The following is a 22,943-nucleotide window of genomic DNA, read 5'->3' as shown; positions in this document are numbered from 1 at the left end:
ACTAAGAGTTGGTGGGGTCTCAGACCCCTGTCCCCAATCCCTGGCCCATTGAAGCCTGCTTGGAGTCATCCAGTTGGAGCCCTAGAAGGCTCTGGTTTGCTTTCTAGTCTACATGGTGCCTTCCCAGTTACCCTAGGCCCCTGTATGTAGTGCTTGGGTGCCCCCAGGCAGGGGGCCCATGGAAAGTCCTCAGTGTAAGCAGAAGAGATGTCCTCACTCAGCATCCCATGTCTGTGGGCATTTGTTAAAACACCTACCCTAGTCTGTGAGTACTAAAAGTACCATAAAGGGCTAACGTGGCTGTGACCACAATGCAAGGTCAATCTCATAGGGTACAGAGACAGGGAGTATCCTTCCAGCTGGAGGATTGGAGGCTTCCAGGAAGAAAGATTAGTGTGTTTGATCTTTAGGCATGGTAAGAGTTGGGGTGTGTGCAGATAGGGAAGGCTGGACAGACACTCAGCGCAGAAGGTACAGAGGTGCTGATGAGAAGAAGTACACCGAGTTAATCATTTTGGTTGGAATGGAGCGAATGCAGATGATGCCATGACGGTAGTGGACCAGATCTAGAACTGTAGGCCATGGGATTTTTTTTTTTTTATTGTTGGGGATTCATTGAGGGTACAATAAGCCAGGTTACATTGATTGCAATTGTTAGGTAAAGTCCCTCTTGCAATCATGTCTTGCCCCCATAAAGTGTGACACACACCAAGGCCCCACCCCCCTCCCTCCGTCCCTCAGGCCATGGGATTTTGAATCTATTCTAAAGTCAAAGTAGAACAGGCAAAAGTTGAAAGGCATCGTCCACACTGCAGTTGATGAGGTGTCCTTCACATGAACCACAATATCAACATGGCCTTGGAACTGTGGTACAGTTCTGGGGCAAAACAACATGGCCAGGGCTCTCCTGAGTAATGGTCACCAGCCAGCAGGGGGAATATAGACTAGGTAGACGGCAGTGTGAATAATTTCAAGACTAACCATATGACTAGCATTCTGACATCCAATCAATGGAGATCTTAATTTTCCACCATCATAACACGAAAAGCATCATCACCCCACTAATGACAGCAACTCCCTTCAGCACCATCAATGCCAATCACAACGCCCCCATCACCACAAACAGTTCCAACCTGAGCTCAGTGACCACAAGCCCAAGACCCAGTACCACCACCAATACCATCAGCATCCTTTCCAGATATACCACTGTCATCAACCAAACCCCATTCCCATGACCAAGGGCCACGGCAACAGAGCAGGGGCACAGGGTCTACACGTTCCACCTTGTGGCTAACCAGGTTGAGGGAAGAGACGAGATGAAAAGGGAACTATAATCAGGCTGTGTTTCTCCTTCTGGCCACACCCTCTTCTCATGCTGCTGTGAGCATCTGAGTCTAGTTTGGTTTGGTTTGGTTTATGCTTAGATGTTTAAACTGCGTAAGACCAAGGCAGGAAGCACCTGTAGAATCCAAGACCAGGGTAAGATGATCTCACGGGCACTGAAGCCAGGACCAAGAAAGTTTTCTCCAGTACTTGTTCTCTGGTGCTCCTTTTTGTGGATTTAAGGGGGGCCCATGGAACTTCAGGCAGGGACTGACCTGGAACAAGAACTCAAGATCCTTCAGGATTTCCTTTGAAGCCTCCTCTACCTACCGCCCTAGACCCTTGCTGCTTGGTGTCTGGAGACGGTGGCCCTAAAGAGGATGTCACTCAGCAAGAACCCCAAGCAACAGGCTCATATGCATGCCCGTGTATACCTGGTGTGATCTTTTTCCTAGTCCTGTGGTTGGTAGGGAATTTCCCTAAGGCACACATCCAGTTCCAACTTTATTCCATGGAGTCCAGGGTTCATTTGGAGCTATGGCTGGGAGAGCAGCAGGTAAGCTGGTCTGACAGTGAATTGGAGCAAAGGAGACAGACAAAGCCAACTTCCTGTTCACCCTGCAGAATACTGTCCCCAGCCTGTCCATTTCCTTCTCTTGTCCTTTCTTCCCAGTGGCCCATTGGTAGTGTGGGATAGGCCAGGGAGAGGCAGATGAAGACGGCCAGTGCCAGCTTGGGCCTTCCAAAGCTATACCTGTCGACGCTGAAAGGAGGGTCTGAGCAACGGGCTCAGTAGTATGGCTAAAGTGCCGGAGGCTTCTTCTTTGACATGGCCGCATTCACAGAGGATGAGAAAGTGAAGGGCCTCATGGAACCGCCAGGGCAAGGGCCAGGCAATGCTACAGGCTCATGAGCTGAGCTGCCCAAGGCCTCCTCACAGAGCACCAAGGCCATGGAAGGCCTGGACAGGACATAGCCACTGCCCTTCCCTATCCTGGATGCTCCCCACACAGTTGAGGAGAAGAATGGAGCTCCCTCCCACGAGATAGTCAACCCTCAACCTTGCCAATCCTCCAGCTCTCTTCTTCTCTGACCCTCTCATGATATTTAATGCCTTTCTCCACAATACACCTCACTGGATGGAGGGTAGAATTCGGCAATGCTTTGGTAAATAGCATTCCTATTGAGGGAAGACCTCTGTAGCACCTGCTGCTGCTCCAAGCATGGTCCCTGGACCAGCAGCATCAGAACCACCCAGGAGCTTGTTGGACAATGTAGATTCTCAGCACTGCCACCAACCTATTCAACTCGAAGCTGCTTTGTGAAACAAGACCCCCAGGTAGTAAATGTGCACATCGAAGTTTGAGAAGTGTTATAGTGCTTAGGGCTCAAGCCCTCCTTTACCAGTAGGCTGCTGTGTGATGTTTTAACAGAGATGCATTCTCTCTGGACCTCAGCTTCCTCATCTGTAAAATGAGGTTCATGATCCTAAACACCAGAGAGGTTGCAAAGATAAACTGGAGTGATGGGGTAATGCTCGTACTCTGGTAAGCACTCAGTAGAGAGAAGTATTGTTAGTCTAATTATTTCCAATAAGAATAGTGCCTGTTATTGAAGAAAGATTCTACTTGGCTGATCATAAAAAAAAGCTTCTTTCTTCCTCCATGAGGTTCTAGTTAAGGCTTCAAATTGAAAGGACCCTAGATCAGATTCTGCCGTTCCTATTGATAAGTTCTAGGACCTTGGACAATTGAAATCCCTCTGTTTCCATTTCCTCATCTATTAATACCCACATAGAGGGCTGTTGTGGTGAATTTAAGACATAATGCCTGGCACACAGTATGAAGTCAATGAAAGAATTGCACGGCGTAGGACAGAGAATTATTCCCACTTTACAGGCCGTGCATTTATCCTTTCACTATTGTTACAAATGCAAATATAAATCAAAGAGCAAAGAATGTGCCTTTCTTTGCTTCCCTGTAATTTAATTTTTATTCTCTGCCTCATTTCACATGTAGCCGAAATCTAATCCCATTGACCCAGGCTCTGACTGCTCTTATCTTCCTGGTCCTGGAAAGAGACACTTACAGAAAGCCAAGACATTTGGGTGTGGATATGTGGGGACCTGGTCCTTGGTCATGGTCTACCTGCATGGGCATCTGCTGGAATGTCCTCATCCCATCTGGTCATGCTGATTCACGCTAGCAGAGTAGTACCTGTCTTGTTCTCAGTTACAAAGTATTTTAAATGTGCTCAGAGCCATAGTCCATGCCACTCTTGAGTGTGTATGAAACTCCTGTGGTGCTCAGGTCACACAGAGGCATGGGGGTCTTCCAAATGTCTTACTTCTGCCTGGCCTCTCACCTTGGGCATAGGGAACCCTGGAGTGCTGCTGCCGCCCAGGGTTTATCCTGAAAAGGGGCACAGGAGTCTCTATTCTTGATTTCCATGCCACATTGCCTCCTTCCTGTCCAGGTAACCTTGACGTGCCTGGCTTGGTAGCTTTCATCCGCTTGCATGGTCAGTGCCCTGCATTCCATGGAGACTAAAGCCCAGGTTCTCACACTCCAGAGCCTAAGGAGTGCATGCCCCCTGATCAATGAAGGACGAAAGGAAAACAGAATGGAAGAGGAACCTGGGCTGATAATTCAATCTACTTTTCTACCACATTGTGTTTTGCTGAGAAAGAAAAATTAGGAAGCACAGAAAAATGGGGGGCAGGGGATCCTGGGAAAATCCTCCAGGATTGAGAATGTTTTTTTTCTGTTTGTTTGCTTGGTTTATTTTTGAGACAGAATCTTACATTATTGCCCCAGGCTAGAATTCTAATGGCATCAGCCTAGCTCACAGCAACCTCAAACTTGGTTAATTTTTCTGTTTTTTGTTTGTTTGTTTGTTTTTGAGATGGAGTCTCACTTTGTTACTCTCGGTAGAATGCCATGGCATCACAGCTCACACCAACCTCCAGCTCTTGGGCTTAGGTGATTCTCTTGCCTCAGCCTCCAGAGTAGCTGGGACTACAGGCGCCTGCCACAATGCCTGACTTTTTTTGTTGTTGCAGTTTGGCCAGGGCTGGGTTTGAACCCACCACCCTCAGTATATGGGGCCGGCGCCCTACCCACTGAGCCACAGGCACTGCCCTAATTTTTCTATTTTTCAGTGGAGATGGGGATTCACTATTGCTCAGGCTAGTCTAAAACCCTTGATCTCAAGTAAGCTAGCTATCTCAGCCTCCCAGAGTGCTAGAATTATAGGTGTGAGCCACTACACCCAGCTGATTGAGAATGTTTTTGACGTTATCAGGACCCTACCTGTGGTCTAAGCTTTCCTTCCAGGATCCTGGTGGCAACATGTGGGTAGCTTCTGCCCAGCCTGCCTCTGCCACGGCCTCCACTCCCATTCAAAGGGACCCCACAGAGTCCTGAGACCTCCTGACCTGTTGTTTCTTTCGGTCCGCTTCATCAGCACCCCTATTGAGCATGCTCCAGTGTGCACCAGCCAGGCTGCCACCCCGCTGCCACCTGCTTCTGCCCAGCCGCCTGCTGCTGCCTCTCCCAGCACAGCCTCGCCACCCCATGCTGCCACTACCTCTGCTGCAACCCCTGCCTCAAGCCCTGTGGACAGTCCAAGGTAACTGCCCCCAGGTGTTGGCCCTAACATTAGGGAAGGGAGGCAGGAAAGGCACAGGTTTGTGTCTGTCTGTCTGTGTCCGAGGTAGTTAGGACCCTAGGACCAGCACTGCTTGGTGCACACTGTAAAGAGGAAGCCAGGGTATATTTCAGTGCAGTGCACAACCTTTGTCTGGACGCTACTCTAGTGAGAAAGGAAAAATTCTCTCTCTCTCTTACACACACACACTTAGATAATAAAGGAAGGAAGTCTTTGTTCCCGGAACTAGGATTAAGGAGAATGAAAGTCATGCATGTGGGCTGGGGAAATTAAGGACGGGTCCAGGGCGGCGCCTGTGGCTCAAAGGAGTAGAGCACTGGCCCCATATGCCTGAGGTAGGGGGTTCAAACCCAGCCCAGGCCAAAAACTGCAAAAAAAAAAAAAAAAAGGACGGGTCCATGGAGGAGGGAGCCTTGAGCTGGGCACAAAGGCAGGTCAGATTTGGTCAGAAAGAAGTTAGCTGCTAACTTGCCCACATCCCTACCCTCTCTTTTCTTTTTTTTTTTTTTTGAGACAGAATCTCACTGTTGCCCTCTGTAGAGTGCTGTGGCTTCACAGCCTCACAGCAACCTCAAACTCTTGGGCTTAAGCAATTCTCTTGCCTCAGTCTCCCAAGTAGCTGGGACTACAGGTACCTGCCACAACGCCCAGCTATTTTGTTGTTGTTGTTGAGTTGTCATTGTTTTAGCTGGCCCGGGCCCGGTTCTAACCTGCCAGCCTCGGTGCACCTGCCTCGGTATATGTGACCGGTGCCCTACCCACAAAGCTACGGCAGCCTCCCCCTTTCTTTTCTTGATGGAGAAGCGTGCTAACTCCAGAGGCACCTGGCATGGTGGGGTTTAAATCTCTGCTCCACAATTTACTGTCTGTAACCTCTCTAAACTTCAGTTTCTTCATCTGTTAAGATATTTAACAAACGTCTATTTTATAGTGTCATGACAGAAAAAAGTGTGCATAAAACATCTAGCACATACAAAAGACACAAGTATTGGCTCGGCGCCTGTAGCACAGTGGTTATAGCACCAGCCACATACACCAAGGCTGGTGGGTTCGAATCCGGCCTAGGCCAGCTAAATCACAATGAGAACTGCAATAAAACAAAACAAAACAAAAAGCCATGCATTGTGGTGGGCGCCTGTACTCCCACCTACTTGGGAGGCTGAGGCAAGAGAATTGCTTACACCCAAGACTTTGAGGTTGCTGTGAGCTATGATGTCACAGCACTCTACCGAGAAAGACTTAGTGAGCCTCTGTGTCAAAAAAAAAGACACATGGGTGGCGCCTGTGGCTCAGTCGGTAAGGCGCCGGCCCCATATACCGAGGGTGGCGGGTTCAAACCCGGCCCCGGCTGAACTGCAAAACCAAAAAAAAAATAGCTGGGCGTTGTGGTGGGCGCCTATAGTCCCAGCTACTCGGGAGGCTGAGGCAAGAGAATTGCTTCAGCCCAGGAGTTGGAGGTTGCTGTGAGCTGTGTGAAGCCATGGCACTCTACCGAGGGCGATAAAGTGAGACTGTCTCTACAAAAAAAAAAAAAAAAAAGACACAAGTATTGGGAGTTCCTACATCCCAGCATACCCAGAAAGGCAGAGACCAAAGGCCAGGGGAAGAGAAAGGGGCATAGAGGGAAGGCTGGACAAGTCAGTCTACAGTCTACAGGTAGTACAACAGGCTGGACAGGCCCAGCTCTCTGGAGCTGTCCTGTTGGCGTTGGGGTCACAGTGTGGCTTTCCCAGCCTTTCACACTGCTCCCTAAGGTTTTACTGGACAGGACATGCCTCTCCAAGTCAGGGTACAGCCTGAGGAGGAACTGACGTGGGCAAAGTGGCCTGCACACCTATGTGTGGTCCCCATCCCAGCCTTCACATGGCCCATGTGGCACTAAGCCCAGCCTTTCCCCAGCCCAACCTCAAGGGTGAACCTGGGACTGGGGAGATTTACCAAGAATCCCTCTCCATGCCAGAATCTGTGCACATAAGGGCTTTGTTACCTGCACCAAAAAGAAACTCTGAGCAGGGCAAGAAAAGACCTGGTTGTTGCATGAGAAGGAGCCTCCCAATCTAAATGGGGGAGCTCTAAGTGCTGGAGCCCTGGGGGCAGTCCAGCCTCATCCCTGAGGCCTCAACCGTGGAGAGCTCCTGGAGCCACTGGGATGCCCTCAGCAGGGTGTGCCCTTCCTTCTTTGCCTTGCCAGAGAGCTAGGGCCTGAGTGGAACTTGGAGAGGGGCCCAAAGGGCTGCCCTGCAGGAAAGGGACTGGAACAGAGGGCTTGGGGTTACATTCTGAGCCCAGTTGCCTCTCCACCTTACACACGTGCAAGGGGAGCTGGGCTAGAGGGAGTCCATGAGAGTGTACCCCCTCCCTGCCCCCAAGCCTTTCACTGTAGCATGGCCTTGGAATTCTCATGGCGTATCCTAAGCCTCCGCTTCCTCTCCCAACATTATTCCCTGGGATAGCTCCTGGGATGCTGGCAAAGCATCGGCCACCGGTGGAAGAGTCCAGCTCAAACCCACTGACCCTTGACCCTCTCCCACCACAGTGGATTCCAGGCACTTCTTGGACACTCTCCTCCTCTTCCATGGAGGACCCCACTCCACTGCCCTTAGCACAGGGATCTACTCAGAGAAGGGAAGGTGGGTCCAGGGGGGAGAGACAGTGTCCTTAGCCAGAAACTCACCAGCTTCACAAGGCAAATCTGCACAGCCCCCAAGCTGATTCCTCAAGGCACATTTTATCTCTGCCTTGTCTGCGCAGCTCTGCAGACCCCTCTAGATCCACTCAGGAGCTTGCCAATGAGTTCTATCCCAGGGTCATCTCCCTCTCAAAGGAAGGGTAGGCTGAGCCTTCTCCCTCTCTGAGCACTCCCTCACCCTACTCCACTCAGCAGAGATGAGCAGGCCCCAGGCCCAGGGAAGACGGGTAGAAGGAAGGCAGGAAGCCAAGGTGTGGGTGCGGGTGGCAAGCAGTGTATTTCCAGGAGTCAGTAACCCATTTTCCCTGTGTGTGGTCATGTGGTCCCCTTTTGGATCTGAAAGATGCAGGGCCACACAGGGATAGACCAGGGGTATGTTCTGTAAGGTGTCCCTTAGTTTTCAATGAAGAAAGGAGTTTCACAAACAAATGTAATTGGGAAATAGAGGATCAAACAAGGTTAAACAGGATGCTGAACTGCAGGAATTCTTGGAGCCTTCAGCATCTCCTGAGGGCAATGAACTAAGACACTTTTCCATCTCTTTGGTCCCATGGTCCTTGGACCACAGAGGGGCAAAGGCAACTCTAGGCTCCTTGACAGCTAACCCAGTCAGAAGAGGGGGCAATAGGAATCCTGTGCAGAAGAGGGGCAGTATGGATGTGTTGGGGGGAGCTCTCAGGGGCCTTCTAGCTTCTCACCAGCCCTCCCTGGAGCATTCTTGGCTAGAAACCCATTCTTTGCTGCTCTAGCTAGCAACAATAGAAAAGGGTAGGTGGAGGAAGCCAGGTGGCCTGAGGCTGTGAGGTGCACCACAGTTGGTGCCCCGCAAGGTGGAGGGGTTGGGGTAGCTCTGACCACTTCATCTCCCTGCTCTCTCCTGCCTCGCTGCTGTCCACAGGCCCACCCAGCAGTGAAGGGTTTGCCTTGTATCCTGTCTGGCTGCTGGCTTTCCTCTCTATATATAAAAGCAGTGGCACCAGACACCCAAGGAACAACTTCCTCCCCTCAAAGACTCCTGGTTTTGCCTTCACAGCCTCTGGCAGCTCCCCAGGGACATCTCTGTCAGGTGTCCTTCTCACGAGGCTCCTAAAGATCAGGGAGCCAGCCTGCTTGACTGTAGGCCCCAGGACCCAGTTGGGGCTGTCTTTCTTGCTGTAACTCTTCCCCCATTGGTTCCAGGCCCCAGACCTCTTCCTACAGCCCCGCAGCAGCCACCTCTCCAGTACCTGCCACCCATACCAGCTACAGCGAGGGGCCAGCGGCCCCTGCACCCAAGCCCCGGGTTGTCACCACTGCCAGCATCCGGCCTTCTGTCTACCAACCAGGTGAGAGGCAGAGGGGGAGGGGAGGCTGTTCAGGCTGTACGTGAGCTCTAGGAATTGGAAAAGCAAAGGGTCAGCTCCAAAGCCGCAGAGGATGGTGGCCAGCAAGACCATGCTAATAAGGCTTAGCCCTCTCCTGCTACCCTTGGGCCAGAATCCTCTGGAGCCTGTGTCTGGCCTTGGGAGCTATCTGGGCAGTATAAGGCAAGAATGGAGCCTCCCAGCTCTTAGGAAGAGGATGCTGCTAGCTGGAGATTTCTAGCTTAAGCTGAAGGAAGAAGGGGCTTAGAGGGCGGAGTTGTTCCTTCATGAGTGTGGGTCTGGCACAAGGTGGAGTTACAGACAGCTATAACAGAAATGTTGTGGGCTTTGAACAGACCTGCTGCATCACAGTGTGACCCAGGACGAGCTGCTCAACCTGTCTGGTCTTTTGTTTCCTCAGCTGAGATCAGATAAATGGAGGTATGGGGAACATGGGATGAGACAGTGTGAGCTGCGGGGTGGGAGACAGAGGCAAGCACTCATTGGTGGTCTTTTGTTTCTCTCTGGGTCTCTGGGCTCCAAGGCCCAACTCTCATCAGTGCCCAGCCTCCTCTCATAGGGGTGAGCTCAGCCCCATGGCCCCTCCTTTCCTAGGCAAAGTTGAGCCTGCTTCCAGAGCCTGCGGGTTATTCTCAGCTGACATGCAGCCCACCTTCCCCTGCCAGCCATTGCTCAAAGAAACTAAGGGCTCTTGAGCAGGTGATTTCCCAGAGTGGTGGAAGGTACTATTGTCCTGGTGTATAGGATGTGCACCCACAGCAGGTGGCATCTAGGGCCCGAGTCTGGACACCATCCCCTCCTTCCCACTGGATTATAACTCAACTCCAGTCTGTGGTGGATTCTCTCCACTGTATGTACCTGACTCAGGCTTGACACAGACAAGATGGTCAGCAAAGTCATAAGGAATAAAGGAATAAATGAATGGATGAATGCTGGGGAGGAATGGACAGACAGGTGGGGGACACGGGTGGGAGAGGCTGTGAGCAGTGTGTTCTGTCCTCTGGCAGCTAGACACACAGGAGCCATAGGTCACATGGATTCCCAGAGGAGTCTTCTGGTGCCTGTTATGCAAATGGATAAGATAGGGTTTCAGGTGGGCAAATACTTTTCTTTTTTTTCTTTTTAGAGACTGAGTCTCACTTTGTCACCCTCCATAGAATGCTATGGCATCACAGCTCACAGCAACTTCCAGCTCTTGGGCTTAGGTAATTCTCTTGCCTCAGCCTCCCAAGTAGCTGGGACTACAGGCGCCCGCCACAACGCCCGGCTATTTTTTGGTTGCAGTTTGGCCGGGGCCGGGTTTGAACCCACCACCCTCCGTATATGGGGCCAGCGCCCTACCAACTGGCTATTTTTTTGTTGTTGCAGTTTGGTTGGGGCTGGGTTTGAGCCCACCACCATCAGTATACGGGCTGGGGCCCAGCTCCCTGAGCCACAGGCGCCATCCGGCAAGTACTTTTCATTTAAAGCATTATACTTTCAACATATTTATCTTTATGGCCATCTTGAATTTACAGAAAACAATTATGATTTTCTATCTACAGTGCTAATGCAAACATTTCTTTCTCCTCAAAATTATTATACAGCCTTTTTATTACAAGAGCAGTTTTAGGTCCACTGAAGTTGCGGAGATTGCCTATATACCCGTCGCCCCACCCAGGCACAGCCTCCCAGTTACCCACATCCCCCACCAGACTAGGCTGTTTAAGACTGATGAAGTGAGGAAATTAACAGCTTGTTTAGGAAAGAATGGGGTAGATAATTCTAAGGGAGAGGAAGGAGGAGGAGGACAGAAGACACTTTGTTGTGTGAGCACAGCCATGGAAGTTCAGAGCAGAGCATACAAAGTCTAGGGTGTGCAGCATGTCCAGTTAAGACACAAGGAGAGACCCCAGGTGAATTTTTCTCTGGGGCTGCAACCCGAGGGAGATAAGACAGACAGCCCTGTTTTACAAAGCTCCCTCTGACAGCAGTGTTGGGTGTGGGCTGCAGAGCGGCTTTAGCATCAGACACACACAGGGGCCATAGAAGGCAAAGGGGGAGCTGACCAAATTTTCTCATCTAAGAAAACGAGGATGTTGCTATATACACCTCGTGTTTGTGGATGAAATGAAGCACCTAGCCGAGTGTCTGGCACACAAGAAATGCCCTTCTCTGTCCCCACAGGGGCAGGAACAGAAAGTTCTTAAGTTAAAACTACACAGGATGAGGTGACTTCAATGGTGACAAATCTCGAATGGAACAAGCGGAATGAAGCGATGGCCCCTCCGGCACGGGGACGCAGGCGGGAGCTGGAGAGGAGTTTGGGTGCTAAGCAGCGAGTCCTGGGAGGACATTTCCGTCCCGCCCCGGGCCCTTGGGGCACCTTCCGGGGCGGCTCCGCGCTGCATTGCCCCCGCCCTGGCCGCCGGCTGTCCCCAGCAGGCCCGCCAGGGGGCGGCACGGATCCGGGGGCGCGAGCTGCCTGCAGGCTGGGCGGCCCCGGGCCCCGCCTTCCGCAGCTGGGGCTGAGGCGGGCGAGACGTGCAGCAGCCCCGGGCCTCAGCGCGGTTCCCAGGCCGCGCAGACGTTAACTCATTCCTGCCTGGGGGCAAGGAGGCGGCGGGGCGGGCGTGCGCTGGAGCCGGCCTGCCTCCACCTCTCTCTCCTGGGGTGGCCTGGCTGCGGAGTGGGATCCGGGGGCGGCTGACAGGTGGCCCAGGGGGAAGCTGGCAGTGTCGGCTGTAATCCCCTGCCCGCCCCCCGGCCCGAGCGTCCGAGAGGGAGCTGTGTCCGCTTGAGGCCCTGAGCCCCCCGGCTGCAGCTCCCCGCGGGGCCTCCTCGGGGTCGAGGGCGGCGTTCGCAGCCCGGATCATATCGCTGGCGCCAGGCCTAGGCGGCCGCTTCCCCAGAACACCTGAAGCCGGCGGCGGGGGTGGGGGTACCGGGCGCGGCCGGGGACAGCCACATCTGCCCGTGGTCCGGGCGGCGGTCGCGGAGAGCCAGGCCCGGCCTGGAGTGAGTCAGAAATCACCTTGTTTAATTACACATTCCCGAGGCCGCGGAGTGCGATAGGGGCCTTTTGAACTCGCCAATTAGAGATGAAATATCACCTTCTAATTTGGACGGGCTTAATTCCATCACGCAGAAATAGCAACAGTCCCGAGGCTTCCGAGATGGAATATCAGGTCTCTCTCCCGGCAAGTCGGGGTGCCGCAGCCAGCCCGGCTGAAAGACGCAGAGCTGCCGCCTGACTCCCCTCGCCCAGCCGCTCCCGCTAGGAGTCGGGAGACTAGAAGCGGCAGGGGAATTGCCGAGAGGGTCTCTTCTCTGCTTGGGTGTAGCCCAGGCAAGGAAGCTGTGAAGCCGGGGTGTAGATTCGGGCCTGCTACTGTGAGACCTTCGTGTTCTGGGAGTTTAGGGAAGGGGGGTGGAGGGAGTCTGGGAGGCTTTCCGAATAGAGGGAAGCTTCCACTGCAAGGCAGAGAGAATAGGGTTGGTATTACTGGAGGGAGGCAGGGAAGGCGGGTAGGGAGGAGTTCTGTTTATTTGGAAGAGCCATGCTAAAGCCTCTTTCGCCACCTGGGGAGTGTCTAAACAGGGGTCTGGGGTTGAGTGGGGCTGCTTGAGGCTGGATGACTTTGAGGTAGTTCCTCTCCAACCTCAATTCCTCATCCGTAAAGTGGACTTAGAAATACTATCTGCCTCACTCCTTGGAAGGGACTGATGTGGAAGCAGTCATTTTGATGAGGGCAACAACATTCAATAAAAAAAATTTTTTTTAGTAGTCACATTTTAAAAAGTGAAAGGAAACAAGTGAAATTCATTTTCATAATTTTATTAACCCAGTATATTCAAAGTACTTCAAAATATAATCAATATAAAATAATTTTTTTTTTTTTTTTTTGTAGAGACAGAGTCTCACTTTATGGCCCTCAGTAGAGTGCCGTGGCCTCACACAGCTCACAGCAACCTCCAACTCCTGGGCTTACGCGATTCTCTTGCCTCAGCCTCCCAAGTAGCTGGGACTACAGGCGCCCGCCACAACGCCCGGCTATTTTTTGGTTGCAGTTTGGCCGGGGCCGGGTTTGAACCCACCACCCTCCGTATATGGGGCCAGCGCCCTACCAACTGAGCCACAGGCGCCGCCCTAAAATAATTATTAATGAGTCTTCAAGGTTGGATATGGTGGCTCTTGGCTGTAAGTAATCCTAGCACTCTGGGAGGCAGAGGAGGGTGGATTGCTTGATTTCACAAGTTCCAGACTAGCCTGAGCAGAAAGAAGCGAGACACCCCCCCCCCCCCAGCCACCCCAGATTCCATTTTTACTTAAAAAAAAAAAAAAAACAAACTAGGCGTTGTGGCAGCTGCCTGTAGTCCCAACTACTTAGGAGGCTGAGGCAAGAGGGTGGCTTGAGCCCAAGAGTTTGTGGTTGCTGTGAGTTATGACATCACAGCACTCTGCCAAGAGTGACAGAGTAGGGCGGCGCCTGTGGCTCAGTGAGTAGGGCGCCGGCCCCATATGCCGAGGGTGGCGGGTTCAAACCCAGCCCCGGCCAAACTGCAACAAAAAAATAGCCGGGCGTTGTGGCGGGTGCCTGTAGTCCCAGCTACACGGGAGGCTGAGGCAGGAGAATCGCCTAAGCCCAGGAGTTGGAGGTTGCTGTGAGCTGTGTGACGCCACGGCACTCTACCGAGGGCCATAAAGTGAGGCTCTGTCTCTACAAAAAAAAAGAAGAGTGACAGAGTAAGACTGTTTCCCAAAAAAAAAAAAAGTCTTCAAAATGGAGCATGTGCTTTATACTTAGTACTTCTCCACTCTGACTAACCACATGGGACTATGTATTAGACAGGACAGCACAGAATTAGGACTTTTGTTCTTAATGTTTTTAGCAGAGAACTATGCTTTATTAAAAAAAAAAAAAAGAAAGAAAGCAACTATTGTAACAACCCATTATACATAACAAAGAGGGATAAAGCTGCTCTGAAGTTTTACTAGATCACCTCTTCCAACCCCCCTCATGGCATTCCCAGAATCATTCCTCAAATTACCTCTGCCCCCAGAATTTTTGAGACCCTCTGCTCCAGGAACCAGGGAGCTATGCAAGGTCATTAGAGAGAGTGACAACACTTTACAAATTTACAAAATACATGCACTGTGTCACTCCTGGCCTGTCGTAGCTGTAAGGTAGACCGATGTCATGCATTCCACCACAGGAAAGTAGACTCAGTCCAGGCTATCTGACTTTGAGCTGTTCCATCTCCTTCCCTGAGCTCCCTCCATCTCACAGTCCACCTGGACTGGGCTTCCCAGATGACCACCAGGCCATGAGATAAGCTGACAGGACATGTGACCCTGAGACCCATCCTCACTCATATTTACTGACCCAGGTACTATGTCTTATCTTCACTTAATCCTCATAATAACCTTACGAGGTACTAAGAAATATTCCTGCCCTTTTTCTTTTTATTTATTTATTTTTTAGAGACAGTCTCACTTTATCGCCCTCGGTAGAGTGATGTGGCGTCACAGCTTACAGCAACCTCCAGCTCTTGGGCTTAGGCAATTTTCTTGCCTCGGCCTCCTGAGTAGCTGCGACCACAGGTGCCTGCCACAACGCCTGGCTATTTTTTGTTGCAGTTTGGCTGGGGCCAGGTGTATGGGGCTGGAGCCCTACTCACTGAGCCACAGGTGCCTCCCCAGTGCCCTTTTTAGATGAGGAACTAAGGCCCAGAAAGGTTAGGAAACTTGCCCAAGGTCACACAGCCAGGCTAGGGACCTGGAGCCAGGGCTCTTGATGGGTGAGCTATGGGCTAGAGCATGGGGTCTGTCACATGTTGAAAATAACTCCTCAATGATATGTTCACTGAGATTTTCTGGAAATTGGACTCATACTCTTTAGAGGCAGCTTGGGGTGATAGAAAGAGTGGTTTTTAGAGACTAACTCTGCCACTTACTGGCTCTGTCTGAGCCTCACTGGCCTCAAGTGCAAAGGGGGATAATATAGGACTGACTCAGAGGATCTGTTATGTCCCTAGTCTACCCCCCTGTAAGTGGGAGGAAGATTCCTTATGGAAAAGATTGTACCTTAGGGAGCTAATATCACTCCCAGGATGGCTCCAGGGCAGTGGAGGGTTTTATCTCTTAATACTTCAATAACATAGGCATGGTCCCCACTCACGCCCAGCAGAGAGGCTTGGGATAGAAGGGTGCAGAGCAGAAGCCACAGGTCACCCAAAGTGGCCCAGGGAACAGAAAAACCAGAGGCAGGATCAGAGATTTGAGAGCCCTGAGGAAGATCTTCCACTCCAGGTTGGCCCCTGTAGGGCTGCCACAATCCATCCTACCCAGGTTGAGCTCAGGAATGAGGAGGGAGGTTGCTCCAACACGCACCTGGGGCAGAGGTGAATGAGGCCTCTTTCCAAAGGGGCAGACTGTGAACTCAGGTGAGGCTTCTGGAACCTCCTTCACTGTAAAAGGAGGCCAGCTGGATCTTGTGTACTGGACATAGCTGGGTCTCCCTGGCTGGGTTTTGGGGGCCCATGCGTGATGATGCTGTGGGTAAGCAGCTGCAATGCTTTTTTTTTTTTTTGTTTTTTTTTTTTGTGGTTTTTGGCCGGGGCTGGGTTTGAACCTGCCACCTCTGGCATATGGGACCGGTGCCCTACTCCTTGAGCCACAGGCGCCACCCTGCAATGCTTTTTCTATGTTGTGATCCCAAAAAGGTTTTTTCTCTCAGAGAAGTGGAGGAGTCGTAGCAGAAGCCAGGCAGTGTGTGCTTCTTCATACATTCTAGCTCCCTTGGTAGCCTCTGACGGTCACTCAGTCACTCATACTTACTCTCAAGCTTCCACCAAAGTGATGTGGGGGAACAGGGATCCCCCAGGGGGAGCCATGGACCAAGTGAACAGCTACACCTAGACCAGTGGTTCTCAACCTTCCTAAAGCCGCGGCCCTTTAATACAGTTCATGACCTGTCACGACCCACAGGTTGAGAACCTCTGACCTAGGCTATGTCCCCCACCATCTCTGCCCAGGCTCACTCTGGATGACTACTTCAAGACGCCACACCCCAATCAAACCGAGACGAAATTTTCTCCCAATACAAATCATCCTAAACCGTTTTTCAAGAAAGCTATTATAGCGAAACTTGAAACCTGAACCCCAAACCCCAGCTGCTGGGTCATCTGCTTTGTGCCCTAAGTCTGAGCAAGGTCCAGGCTCAGCAGAGCATGCCAGTTGAGGCATTTCTGATGTAGGACTGAAAGCATCCTCCAGTCAAGCTGAGCTGACCCCCCCACCACCCTCTTCCTTGGCCCAGGCACAACCCCCCACTCCCAGTCTCATGTAGGTCTCTGTCTGCCAAGGCCTGGCTGGGCCCCACCCTGCACAGCTGTAGATATTTATAGCTGTATCCCTTCCTCAGCCCCAGCCAGCTCTGCTGCACTTGCTCTTTATCTTTCTGGGCTTCCTGCTGAGAATTCAAATCAAGAAGTTCAGAAACAAATCTCTTATAAAAATTGGAATTGTACTGCTTTCATATTAAAGTCACCTTTTGCAGATCTTTGGGGGTTGGAGAATTTGGGAGAATGAATTCCTGACACATTGTTCTTTGGGTATTTTTGACTTACAGTGCCTGCGACTACCTACAGCCCATCCCCAGGGGCCAACTACAGTTCAACTCCCTACACTCCTTCACCTGCCCCCACCTACTCTCCATCTCCCGCACCAGCTTATACTCCCTCTCCTGCCCCCAACTATAACCCTGCACCCTCAGCAACCTACAGCAGGGGAACTGCAGAGTCTGCCAGCCGTCCCCCCTGGGTGACAGATGACAGCTTCTCCCAGAAATTTGCTCCTGGCACCAGCACCACTTCCATCAGCAAACAGGCCTTGCCCAGGGAGAGCCCAGCTCAGGTACCTCCCCTTGCCAGGGGCACCATCCAGAGGGCTGAGCGCTTCCCAGCCAGCAGCAGGACTCCACTCTGTGGCCACTGCAACAGCATCATCCGGTATGGTCCCGCTACACCCCTGTGCTGGGTTGCTGGAAGGGTGGGCATGCAGGGTGCTTGACTACAGTCTGAGCTCTACAGGGGGGCATGGGGGGAGGCAGGTAGACAGAGAAAGCTGCATGCCTGGTACCCTCAGGTCCCTCTGGCTTGTAATCTGGTCTGACCTTCTCTGAGCTTTAGCTCTTGTAACTGTGTGACCACCCACTTTTCCTAGGGAGTTGGGAGGGTTGCATAAGATAAGTGGGAAAAGCTCCCAGCAGGGTATCTAGTGCCAGGAGCTCCCCTTTGGGCTAAGGCTGGGTTCTGGGAATCACCAGTCTTGTCAGTAGGTTTATTGGGCATGTTGCAAGCTGGCTGACTGTTGGTTTTGACCCAGCTTTCCTTTATGGTTGCTTCTGGGTCTTTCCACAAACAAGCCTCTCACTGCTCAGGGCTTTGGAGGGCACCTGCCACACCCAAATAGAAACCAGTCATTTCACACCTAAAAGCCAGGCATCGTGGGTGGTGGTGTTTGAATATGGTATGTTTGTATATATGTGTGTACATGTGTGGTGTAAGTTTATACATATGAAAAACACACTTTTATTTTAAAATAAAGTAATTGGGCGGCACCTGTGGCTCAAAGGAGTTGGGTGCCGGCCCCATATGCCGGAGGTGGCGGGTTCAAACTCAGCCCCGGCCAAAAACTGCAAAAATAAATAAATAAATAAATAAAATAAAGTAATTCATACACAGAGAAAATTTAGAAAATACAGACAAGTAAAATCTGGGATCTAAAAAATTACCAAAAGTCCCAATGTTCTGATTACTGCCTAGAACTAGACTATCCAGGTTTGTATTGTGAGTCTACCACTTACCAACCCTATGGCTTTGAACAAGTTGCTCTCTTTGTGCCTCATTTTCCTTATCTGAAAACTGGTATCATAAGAGTGCCTACTTCACTGGATTGCTGTGAAGCCTGAACAAGTTAATAAATGCAAAAGTCCTCTTGAGTAGTGCCTTGCACAAAGTAATCACTCAATAAATGTTAGCCACCTGCAGCAGCAGCATCATTGTTCTTATTATAATTATTAATACTCAGCTGAATTCTGTAATATGCTTACCCCATCCTCTCCAGGTGCCTGTGTCTGAGTTGTTTTCCTGGTGTTTCTTTTTCTGTAAGTGATGCAATAATGAACACCTTTCTGCCTGGAGCTTTTTCTGAATTCCACAGTGTTTCATTAGAATAGTCACAAAAGTTAGTTCTTGGGTAAAAGTTTGAACATCCTGGGAATGCTTAAAATATCTGGGTTCAAGCTTTGGGGGGCTCCCTTATTAGGTGCTATTCTTTGCTTCCCTAGGGGGCCCTTTCTGGTAGCCATGGGCCGCTCTTGGCATCCAGAAGAGTTCAACTGTGCCTACTGCAAGAACTCCCTGGCAGATGTGTGCTTTGTGGAGGAGCAGAACAATGTTTACTGTGAGCGGTGCTACGAACAGTTCTTTGCCCCCATCTGCGCCAAGTGCAAAACCAAAATCATGGGGGTAAGTGGGCAGCATCCCTCTGTTCTGACCTTTTCTTTTTCCTTAGCCCTAATCAACCTCTCCTTTCCCTCTAAGATTGTGGGGTCCCATTAGGAAGCCGAGAAGTTGCTGGTAACAGAGAGAAAGGAAATCCACTTTTATCCTAGAAGGGAGTTGGTTTGCCACCAACAAATTAGGGAATGAATGACCTTCAAGCAGGAGATGATTACATGCTTGTGCTGCACAGCTTGAAGAGGTGTGGAACTTCCGCAAAGCAAATGATTGTTTTGTAGCCTGACCTCACTGCTCACCTACCTGAGTGTGGCCTTGGCCCTTGGTGCCCTTTTGGTAAGGTGACAGTAGTAAGCAACACCTCTCTCCCAGGTTTAATGGGAGGAGTAAGCATCACAGCTTTATGAAAGAACACACAGGACCTGGCACCCAGCTGGATAGTGGGAAGCCCTCCTCTGCCACCCCGGGGTTTTTCTTCAGCATATACGATTTGCTTCCTAGGTTCTCCTGCTCTGCTCCCTGATGGGCTGTGCAGGCAGTGGCCAGGGAAAGTCCAGCCTGGCTCCTTCTCTCCCTTGGACCTTTCTGTCCTGAGCTCAAGCTCTTTCCCCCAGGAAGTGATGCATGCCCTGAGACAGACGTGGCATACCACCTGCTTTGTCTGTGCAGCTTGCAAGAAGCCTTTTGGGAACAGCCTCTTCCACATGGAGGATGGGGAGCCCTACTGTGAGAAAGGTAGGAACACCACCAGTCACGCAGCAAGCCTCCCCATCTGGGAGGAAGGGACAGGCACAGGGAATTAATTCTTGCCTATCTCCGTTCACATCTGACCATCAGAAGAACTTTATTTCTGGGAGAAAAGTTTGCTTTTTGTTTGTACTGGCAGAATGATGCTAATACTATATGAAGGAAGCTAAGTAAGCTATCCCCCTGCCCACGTGGTGGCAGCTTCCCTGGGCTGGGGCTGGGAGCAACGTCTGTAGTTTATTTCCCACATGCAGTCTCTTCTTCCTTCCCTGCATCAACAATGTGGATTACAAGTTTGCATCATGTAACCTGTTGGGAAACCTTTCAGGTCATTTTGGTTTGGAGACTACAAGGTCTAGTTTTTGAAAAAGCCTTGGCCCTGTACTTTATCCTGCATCTATTCCTGGCTCCACTTCAGGCTGGCTTTATAGCCCTGAGTGAGTTGCTAAACTTCTCCAAGCCTCACTTTCTTCATCAAACATCTGCCTTCCGGAGTTGTGGTGAGGATTAAACCAGAAAAGGCATGTAAAGTATTGAATGTACAAGGGACCCCTGCCCCTGCTCCTGCTTATCAGAGCTTGCTATTCCTTTAGATCCCTGTAATCTCAATGTCTGACTTTAGAGTTTCTCTGTACCCCAAGAATGCTGTACGTGGTATGTTATCTTAAAACATGGAGTAAATCATTGTTAAGTTCAGGAAACAAAGTAATTTATTAGACAGCTGGGAGTGCTGGCTAATAAATGAGCACTCGCTCGCTTATTCATAGCTGCCCCTTTTGGAAAGGATTGGAGGCAGGTTCTAACATAGGTAAGTAACATAGATATGAAGGTGCAGACTATACAATCAGAAAAGGGAATGCAGGCATGCTGATTTGGAAGAATAACAGAGCTGCAGCGACTGGGTGGCAAATTTGAGAGCAAAAAGAGAAACACAATAAGTTAGTTTACTTAAAATAAGAAAGGAGGCTGGGCCAGTCTGAGCAAGAGTGAGACCCCATCTCTACTAAAAATAGAAAAATTAGCCGGGCGTTGTGGCGGGCGCCTGCAGTCCCAGCTACTCGGGAGGCTGAGGCAAGAGAATCGCTTAAGCCCAGGAGCTGGAGGTTGCTGTGAGCTGTGTGACGCCACGGCACTCTACCCAGGGCCATAAAGTAAGACTCTGTCTCTACGGAAAAAAAAAAAAAAAGTAGAAAAATTAGCCAAGCATTGTAGTGGGCACCTGTAGTCCCAGCTACTTGGGAGGTTGAGGCAAGAGATCGCTTGAGCTCAACAGTTTGAGGTTGCTGTGAGCTATGATGCCCTAGCACCCAACTCAGGGTGACAGAGTGAGACACTGTCTCAAAAAAATAAATAAATAGGCTTGGCGCCTGTAGCTTAGCCACATACACCAAAGCTGGCAGGTTGGAATCCAGCCCAGGGTCGCCAAGCAACAATGACAACTGCAACCAAAAAATAGCCAGGCGTTGTGGTGAGTGCCCATAGTCCCAGCTACTTGGGAGGCTGAGGCAAGAGAATCAATTAAGCCCAAGAGTTGTATGTTGCTTATGAGCTATGACACCATGGCACTCTACTGAGGGTGACAAAGTGAGATTCTGTCTCAAAACATAAATAAATAAATAAGCAAAATAAAAAATAAAATCAGAAAGGAGAAAACATTCAGTTCCTCAAGGTAAAAAGTAAAACAAAATAAAACATCCCTGACAATAAATTATAAAAGAAACTTCTTGGGTTCTTATAGTGGGAAATTCTCTTTCCAGCTCTGAAGTTAGTTGCATGACTTTAAACAAATCACCTAGTTACTCTGTGCCTCAGTTTCCTTATCCATAAAGGGAGAAGATAACACCGTATTTTCCCTTCTTATGAACATATGATATTAGTTGGTGATTAATGAAAGTGCTATTAGGCTAATACAAACTGCTATTATTCTTTGATTAAAAGCATTATAATTTCCTAATCTGTGATAAACCACAATTTGTGTCAGAAGTTTATGAAGGAATAATAGAGTTCCACTATCAGCTGCCCCTCTTCAGAGCAACTCCCCCCAAAAGATTCTTTTTTTTTTTTTTGGCTGGGGCTGGTTTGAACCCGCCACCTCCGGCATATGGGACCGGCGCCCTACTCCTTGAGCCACAGGCGCCGCCCCCCCCAAAAAAAAGATTCTTTAAAATGGTGTTTGAGGAAGAAGACCCAGGAAGATTATCTATTGTTAGGAGAAGAAAGCAGATTTATCTTTAGACCAAGGTACCTGAAGAGACCCAAACTTGAATCCCAGTGGGCCACTAAGTGAGAATAGACAGGGAGCCCACCTCTTCTGGGTCTCTGTTTTCTAGACCACCTCCTTCAGAGGCTGTTGTAAGGGATAAGTCAGATAATGCAAGCAAAGTTCTTAGCAAAGCACCCACCATGGTACCTGGAAAATATGAGTGGGAACTGAAATGGCTCCAGGAGACCCATAGCTCTCCATGAAGTACATATACAATTTATTTCTTTAGGCAATGGGAATCATTGAAATGCTGTGGGGTTTCTTTGTTTTGTTTTGTTTTGAGACAGAGCCTCAAGCTATCACCCTGGGTAGAGTACCGTGGCATCACGGGTCACAGCAACCTCCAACTCTTGGGCTTAAGCGATTCTCTTGCCTCAGCCTCCCAAGTAGCTGGGACTACTGGAGCCCACCACAACACCCGGCTATTTTCTTTGGGGGTTGTCATTGTTTGGCAAGCCTGGGCTGGATTCGAACCCGCCACCTCCAGTGTATGTGGCTGGCACCTTAGCTGCTTGAGATACACGCGCTGAGCCCATTGAAATGTTCAAAGTAAGAAATTAACACAATCTAATTTTCATTTTAGAAGGAATACTAGAAGTTTAGTAAGTTTGTTGAAGGCAATAAAGAATGATATTCTTATGAACAAGGTAAAGAAAGGAGAGCCAGATGATCCAACAGTCAGGTAAAGTCAAGCTTGGCTCATTAATCTTAGAATTGGTAACATATACTGGAGTCAACCAGCAGGGAGGGCCCCAGTATCATCCTGTGGGACATTGTACTTTGCTTCTGACTTTGTTATCTTTTTTTTTTAATTGTTGTTAAAAAACACATAACATAAAATTTACCATCTTTTTTTTGCAGTTTTTTAGCCAGGACTGGGTTATCGGCCTAGGGGGCCAGCACCCTACTTCTTGAGCCACAGGCACCGCCCGCAATTTACCATCTTATCCACTTTTAAGGTGCAGTTCAGTAGTGTCAAATATGTTCACATTGCTGTAAAACAAATCTCCAGATCTTTTTCATCTTGCAAATCTGAAACTCTGTGCCTATTAAACAACTTCCTCTTTTCCCTCTATCCCAGCTCCTGGCACAATAGGTAAAATAGAATAACCACCATTCTATTTTATGTTTCTATGAATTTAACTACTATGGAAACCTCATAAAATATAAGTAGAATCATATAGTATTTGTTTTTTTGTAACTGGCTCATTTCACTTAGCATAATGTCCCCAAAGTTCATCCATGATATAGCATGTGTCAGAATTTCCTATCTTTTTATGGCTGAATAATATTTCATTGTATGAATAGACCACATTTTGTTTCTCCACTCTTTCACTGGACACTTGGTTTTGTTTTGTTTTGCAGTTTTTGGCTGGGGCCAGGT

The 22,943-nt window shown here is 49.9% G+C and overlaps 1 protein-coding gene across 3 annotated transcripts in view; it reads left to right on the top strand.

Annotated features, from left to right (window-relative positions):
* The window catches only part of LDB3 (LIM domain binding 3), a 72,969-nt gene that overhangs the window by 30,896 nt on the left and 19,130 nt on the right, over positions 1 to 22,943 (top strand). For 2 of the 3 annotated variants that reach the window (XM_053583807.1, XM_053583808.1), the window contains 4 exons: positions 8,861 to 9,006; positions 16,659 to 17,037; positions 18,378 to 18,558; positions 19,164 to 19,284. In XM_053583807.1, the coding sequence (XP_053439782.1) occupies positions 8,861 to 9,006; positions 16,659 to 17,037; positions 18,378 to 18,558; positions 19,164 to 19,284 (827 nt within the window). Of the gene's footprint in view, positions 1 to 4,788; positions 4,954 to 8,860; positions 9,007 to 16,658; positions 17,038 to 18,377; positions 18,559 to 19,163; positions 19,285 to 22,943 lie in introns of all 3 variants that reach the window. The other variant, XM_053583810.1, reaches the window with a different exon arrangement.

Source organism: Nycticebus coucang, chromosome 3, assembly GCF_027406575.1.
Source record: "Nycticebus coucang isolate mNycCou1 chromosome 3, mNycCou1.pri, whole genome shotgun sequence".
Lineage (NCBI taxonomy): Eukaryota > Metazoa > Chordata > Mammalia > Primates > Lorisidae > Nycticebus > Nycticebus coucang.
Note: the sequence above shows the minus strand (reverse complement) of the source record. Positions and strands in the feature narration are given on the sequence as shown.